A 7714-nucleotide genomic window follows, 5' to 3' on the forward strand; every position below is an offset into this window, starting at 1 on the left:
GTGAAGGAGTTTAGCGGCTAGGGTTTTATCTTTCAGTGAGGGTATTTTTGTCATTTTGAAAATACTGGTTGAAATGGATTTCAATTCCATCACTTTTGTGAATGAATGATCAAATCCACATTTAAGGGAATGTTTGGAATTTAATTTCATTCTATGGGTAACCAAACGTCTGAATGGAATTTGGTCAACGAAATTGATCATTCAAATTTCATCAGATTCCGCCAGAATCCGACGAACCAAACTCCCCCTCAGGTGAAGAGAGAATAACCCTTTCAACGGATAAAAATTATCTGTCCTAAATTTTTAGACCTGGTCTATGTCCGCCAATTATATGAATACAATTAATGAGAAAGAAAATACAAAATGAATTTTTAAAAAAATGTATAAAAAACTGATATGTCTTATTATGTAAGCCCAATAATTTCGTTACGTTTATCAGCCCACGCAACATCTCCATCACCATATGGTCTGTATCTGTAATGGATTAACATCCACCTCAAAAATCAAACTGCCGTTAAGTTGAACATTTTTTTGCCCGCCATTTTCTCTCTAACCACATCCATGGCGTCCTTCGCCCTTCCAATCTTGATTCTTCTTGGCGGTATGATTTTCAAATTCCACTCGGTAATGGCTATTCATTTCAATCAAGGACTGGAGTTTAGTCCTTTGAAATCTCCGATTGAGTTGCCGGTTGACAATAATTCTTCTACTCCACCACCACCTCCACCATCGCCTCCACCGCCTTTAACTCCATCGCCTCCACTGGATTCACCGCCTTTAACTCCAGCACCTCCACCTACATCGCCTCCATACCCACCACCTCCATCTCCATCTCCACCGTCGCCTTCTCCGTCTTCACCTCCACATCCACCTACACCTAGACCTAGACCTAGACCTAGACCTAGACCTAGACCTACACCTCCACTTGCACTTGCACCTGCACCATCACCACCACCACCACCACCTCTATTACCGACATCGCCTCCATATCAACCACCTCTATCTCTATCTCCATCTCCAACGCCTCCTTCTTCTTTACCATCTCTACTTTCACATTCACAGAGTCCGCCTCCACCTCCACCGCCTGCTTCCCCGGTTAGAGCACTATTCGTTATTGGCGACTCTTCTGTTGATTGTGGAACCAACAATTTCTTGGGAACTTTTGCACGTGCAGATCGTCTTCCGTATGGACGTGATTTTGATACACACCAACCCACCGGACGATTCTGCAACGGAAGAATCCCTGTTGATTATCTTGGTAATTGATTAACTCCTTTATAACATCTAATTCTTGATTTCCAGTTTGTTACCAAGAAAATTGATTAGTTACATTTCAGGTGTTTGACTAAAGGTCTAGCTATTTGGGAACCTTTTTCAAACACCATATTCAGTTGAGTTTTTTAGAAATTGGTTCTTGGGTACTTTCTTGATAAAAAATATCCGTTCCAAAAACGATTAAACAATGCTTTGTTGGATATGGTACTTCCCAAGTTCAAGATTGATATGGGTTTCTTGTAATTTGAGATTCCAACAATTTTTTATTTCCTTTTTCAAGTTTGTGAATGTGTGTTCTAAGAATTTTGCTCATTTTCATCAGCACTGCGTATGGGGCTTCCCTTTATACCAAGCTATCTAGGTCAGACGGGCTCTGTCGAAGATATGATACACGGTGTCAATTATGCGTCTGCTGGTGCAGGGATCATCTTCTCTAGTGGATCAGAATTGGTATTTTAAGAACTAGATTTTGGTTCTATTTCTTTGTATATTGGGTCATAAAGGATACAATAGACTCATTGATCAGACTCGAATGATTTGCAGGGTCAACGCATATCCTTTAGCCAGCAAATTCAACAGGTTATAGACACCTTTCAACAGTTCATAATAGGAATGGGGGAGGAAGGAGCTGCTAGCCTCGTCTCAAACTCGGTGATCTATATGTCAATTGGGACTAATGATTACATACATTACTTTCTTCCTAATGTATCTGGCGTACAATCTAAGTATGTATCATGGAAATTTAACCAGTTCTTAGCCTACACAATGAAGCAGGAGATAAGGGTAATGAAAAGCCTTGATCTTCCTAAATCTCTTTATTGAATCTGTTCTTTTAGATATGTTTCAAGAAGCTAGACATTACAAGCTTTAGATCTTATTCATGTTAGCCATTTAACATTCTCATTTTGTGGAAAGGAAGATGGGACCAGGGAATAGAAAATCAAGTTCAGAACAAAAACTTGTTGTCCCATGTATTGTGCAGCAATATACTGCCACAAGACATGACTGACCAAAATACGTAGAGCAAAAATCAGGAAGATGAGACAAGATTTCTAAATTATAAAAATATTCATGGCGGATCAAAACCCTAAAACAAGTTCACTCTTGTTCGTCCAGTCCTGGCCCATCATATCCGGTTCCATCTACATACCAGATACATAAATGAATCCTTCCTATGTGATATTTGAACCCATTCCCTACTAATTTCTTTCCACACACATCAACATCAAAAGATTTTACATTTCCAATGCAATCATTTAACCCAAAGGAGATTCAGATAGTAACATTCTACTTAATACTGTATTGGTGATGCAGAATTTGTACAATGCTAATGTGAGGAGAGTGGTGGTGATGGGGTTGGCTCCTATCGGTTGCGCCCCTTACTACCTGTGGCAATATGATAGTGATAATGGAGCCTGTATCAAGATGATAAATAATATGATATTAGAATTCAACTTTGTTATGAGATTTACCGTTAAGGAGCTTCGTAAAGAACTCACTGATGCCAACATAATCTTTTGTGATGCTTTTCAAGGTTCGATGGACATCATAAAGAACTTTGACCAATATGGTAAGATTATTGTTTCTTTCTTCAAAATTGTCAAGGAAAGCAAAGAAATGAGTCATTCCAAATCGACATATCTTTCCTTTTTCAGGATTTAGTGTGACAACTTCAGCTTGCTGTGGTTTGGGGCGATATAACGGTTGGATGATGTGCATTTCACCTGGAATGGCTTGCGATAATGCTTCTAATCATCTATGGTGGGATCAGTTTCATCCAACGGCTGCGGTGAATGAGATTCTGGCCGATAATGTGTGGTCTGGATTGCACACAACAATGTGTTATCCTATGAACATGAAGGACATGGTGGCTCAGATCAGATGAAGCAGTTCTCAGGTTTTGCTGAATTCTACATACCTGGATGTTCTTTGACACTCAAATCTTTGGAAGTTACCTAGTCTTTTTGACATATTTGGGTAGAAAAATATCAATAATGTGGATAACAAAGTTTGTATATATACACTAGTTGGTAGACATGTATGATGCATACACACTCTCATAAAGACACATTTAACCATGAAAAAGGATTAAACATTCTTGTCTTGTGTTCATGAAAAAGGATAATGTTGGAGGCTTTTCCTTTCTAATTACTATGGGTATCCGGGACGACTTGTGTCTGTCAGTGTCACCACTAATTCCATGGGGCTATGAAGATAACAGAAAATTAATTTGCAGTGGCTTTTAGAAGACTTAAACCTCATGTTTGTCATGCCTTAAGCTAGTTTGATATTGAGCTTATTCAAAAAGTCATTTTGACACATGAACAAGGTCTTAGTAACTAAGCACAAAGTGACGAAGAGCTCCGGGTCATAAACTTTTTTAGATGTCATATATGATAGCGTTCCAATGTGCAACAATTAATGCAACCATTGGCAGCTTTTGTTTATGTATTTATATCATATCCGACCAAAATCTCGTTGAAAAGAGGTAAATGACTATTATACCATCTCATTTAACTTTAAGTTTAAAAATTCTCAAATGAAAAATATTAGTTTACTAATGAATATAAAAAATGTAACATATAATTTATAATACAATACAATAAAAAATATTACATAATAAAAAAATACAAATTTAACACAAATAAAATTACATTATTGTTCATTTAAAATTTCTTGAAGTTGATGTTTGTACAATTTCTTTTGTGGTTGGATCATTATTGTGAGATCAATTTTCATCAAATTCATGATTATTTTCTCATTGGAGTTGATGTTTTAACATTTATATAATGTTGTGTGTTTAATATATTTTTTCGTTTTTTATTAATTAATTAATTAATTATACGTAAATAGATTAAAATTGTATAATACATTAATTTTCTTTTATTTCTTAATACATAATTATAAACATTTATTTATTGAATCAAAAACACTTTAATTTATGATTTTATTTTACTTTACAATAATTATTTAATTAATAAATTATTTGATATTAATTTATATTAAAAAATGTCTAATTGTAGTTTTGTTGTTATTTGATTAAAATAGTTTTTCATAATAATGTGTTATTCAGGAAATCATTGTAATGAAGGATAACTTTTAGATAATTTCTAAAGTTGACGCGATACTTATTAAAAATTTGTGTTATAAATTGTGTTGTAGTAGATGGTGGACCGAATATGCAATATAGATATATACAAGGACTATTTGTGCAACTTTTTGAATATTCTAAAACCTACTGCATCCTCACATGTGGATTCCCATTATATACGCACACGGTCTTCTAGGGTTTCAACGTTAAACCCCCAATTCAGATAAACGCCGCTTTTCCTTGGAAAACGATCAAAATTTAATTGGATCGTTTTTAGTGCTTCGTTAATGGTGTTCATGGATTTAAAGACTTAAATAAACACGATTACAATAAATTTTTTGATAGTTATTAGGTATGTTTGTTTGATTTAACGTTTTCGGAGCTTGAGATGATGATGGAAATGGTTTTCCCTATGTGGTTCGATTGCTAATATGATGGCGACAATGTATTAGCTCTATCGATCTCTACTCTCCTAAAGAGAGAAGATGGTATGCGAACTTTGTTTTCATATTTAACATGTCAGATTGCACGTAATTGTAAGATAACAAAGAGGTATGATTTAAATTTTGAGCAATAAAAACACCACATTTCTTCGATAAGATGACTTATTTGATCTGGGAACTGATTAATTTGAGCAATAAAAATCACAAATTTCTTTTCTAAGAATGATTTCTTCGATTGGAGAATGGATTAAATATTTACCTTAAACTCGCCATGTTTGAAAATATTTGGGAATTTGAAGACAAGGACTAAAGTTGTTATATACAACTGAAGTGGGCTAGAAATGAAAAAATTTTAAAATGTAATTTATAGAAATGTAATTTTTTTTAAATGAAGTATAGTATAACCGGTCTGGGTCCCGACCTCGGGCCGAGCCAGACCTTGGGCTTGAATTTTCATAAAAATCGTAATTGGGGTCGGTCAAGTCTGGTCCCGGTCCTTATCTGTCATAATCAATCTCGATCCTGGACTAGGCCAGCCCATTTTGGGCTATAAATGATATTTTCCTTTCAGATTCTCTTTACCTCCCGTTCCACATTTCGGAGGAACCATAAATGATATTTTCTCTCGTATTTATTTCCTTCCTAAAAAGCTTAGAAAATAGATGGTGTTTTTGTTTTCCCCTCCTTTTCGTACCTTTCCTTCTAAGACAATGTCTCGATAAAACAATGTAAGTGTTTAGGTCGCACGGTTTGGCTAAGTACAAAAGCTTATAAAACAAACGATCAAGAAGGTAAACTCGGCACATTTTATCAATTTCATTGGCATGCTTGATGATTCATTGCATGCAAACCATATGCTTGATTGTTCGTTCCATAAGTGAATTGATACAATGACATAAACGACCCCTTTCTACAAAACACATGTGGTTAACGAACAACCAAAAACAAGAAAACGAGCATTACCTTTGATCCATTGGGAACAAGCTGTCGGAGTTCCTTGATAAGATCTTGAATCAGTTGTCTTATCTATCTCTCGCCCTTGGTCTACAGCTTTCACCAGGTCTGGCTCTTTTCTACCCAACCTTAACCGGTTTTTGGGACCTCTGATCTACTAACACTTGTCGATGAGAAGCCTTGCAAACGCTCAAATGAGTTACAAACCGAACCATTGGTTAGCAAATAGCTTGGAGGAGGCTGCAACAGTTGGAGGGGATTGACCGATTAACCAAATGACGTTGACCCTTTATCGTCACTATCGTTGCAACAAACTTTAGTCACAACTGCTTCCAAGAGACGTTCATAGCCGGATCTTTGTGTTAAGAGATCATTACTGCTCGTTCCTCCTGACATCTCATCAACATTAACGGTCTCGGTTGTCATTGTCTCCCAGTCGAAACTATTCTTGTGCTTATAAAACGCTGGTCCTAGCTAGGAACTTGGAAGACTTTAGTTTCTATTTGGCCATTTAATATTGTGGGCATGAACAAGTTCCGATTTCGATCGTTGCCAGGTGTAGATTGGATGAAATCTGATAACAGGTTTTCGCTTTCTTGATGATTGTTTCAACTGTTGACCATGTATTTGGCCTGTTATTCTCCATCGCTCTATCGTGATTGTTTATAGGCTTGTGAAATCTGCCCGATACTGAACTCATGGACAAATCCGTCTGGAAAACGATTACATAGTAAGATTTTAGACGTGATTGTATTTCAATTCAATACAACAAAAAAAAATATTTATAAGACACTAAGGGGCCATTTACATAAACACTTACCCGATAAGCACTTATCGGTAAAACAGGTTGTGGGAGAGCAATACAAGCGTCGTGCTGCTAGGCAAAGCAGTAGAATGTTGTACCCTAGATGGCGATAGTCCAGACAAGCAATGGAACCGTAGATTGTCAAGTGAAATCCAATCCACGAAATAATTTGATTTATGGACAACGTCATTGTGGTAAAGATCGTCCATAGTGGTATCTCACTGATGGCTCGGACCCCCTCGGAAGGAGGCCTTCCCCTCTTGAAGTATCAACTAGTGGATGAATAACCCTATTAGACAACCTGCCCCCTTCTCTTTTCTTTTTTAATATTATATTCAATGTGCGGGTGATAATGATATATAAAGCATTCTTTTTAGAATTTAGATGTATTTGAGATGTTAAAATAATACTTTGAAATATTAATTATCTATACTATATTATAAAACATTTGACAAAAACTCTTATAAACATTTATTATGTATAAAGTACTGTTTATTGATGCATATTACTTAAAATTCAAGATTACAAGTAAATTGTGCATCAGTACAACTTATTAAAGCTTTGTGTTTGAATTCGTGTAACTAACTGCAGATAAACATAATCAAATAGAAGATAAACATCTCATTTTAAAATATAAAAAATCTAAAATATAATTAGGATAATTATTGAGTTATAACAAAATATTTAATTATTATCTTTATAAAAAAATATATTATTAAACCTAAATTAAGTAATAATAATATATTACTAATATTACTAATATTGAATTAAAACTTAATTCATAATAAAAAATTTGAATTAAAAAAAATAAACAAACAAGACTGTTAAATAGTTAATTTGATATTAATATTGATATATTTTTTTGCAAATTTTATATGATATTTTCAAATTTATATTTTATTCTAAAATTGAAACATTATTGTTTTTTCAAAATAACATAAAATCGTATTATATCAACATGGATAAAAAATAAAACATAACATTGAAATAAAAATGCGTCTCGATACATTGCACGAGTACCCTTCTAGTTTAGAAAGAAAAGAAAATACAAAGTTTTAGAGTGGAATTTGGATACTTACAACCTTGGTGGTCAAAGTAAGAATCCACAAACTTAAGGGTGCATTTAAATAAACCCTTTATTCTACA

At 34.7% G+C, this 7714-nt stretch overlaps 1 protein-coding gene and 1 non-coding gene across 2 annotated transcripts; both read left to right on the forward strand.

Annotated features, from left to right (window-relative positions):
* Positions 1 to 561: 561 nt before the first annotated feature.
* LOC112521756 (GDSL esterase/lipase 7-like) lies at positions 562 to 3160 on the forward strand. Its single transcript, XM_025130751.1, has 5 exons — positions 562 to 1258; positions 1598 to 1725; positions 1819 to 2058; positions 2590 to 2845; positions 2931 to 3160. Exons 1-5 carry the CDS (start codon positions 562 to 564, stop codon positions 3158 to 3160), a joined length of 1551 nt encoding a protein of 516 aa, XP_024986519.1.
* Positions 3161 to 4750: 1590 nt separating this feature from the next.
* On the forward strand, positions 4751 to 4832 carry LOC112522322. Its single transcript, XR_003070156.1, has one exon. It is a non-coding gene; the product is annotated as a small nucleolar RNA Z102/R77 (small nucleolar RNA).
* Positions 4833 to 7714: the final 2882 nt, after the last annotated feature.

The sequence above is a fragment of the Cynara cardunculus genome (genome assembly GCF_001531365.2).
Source record: "Cynara cardunculus var. scolymus isolate 2C chromosome LG 11, CcrdV1, whole genome shotgun sequence".
Classification (NCBI taxonomy): Eukaryota; Viridiplantae; Streptophyta; class Magnoliopsida; order Asterales; family Asteraceae; genus Cynara; species Cynara cardunculus.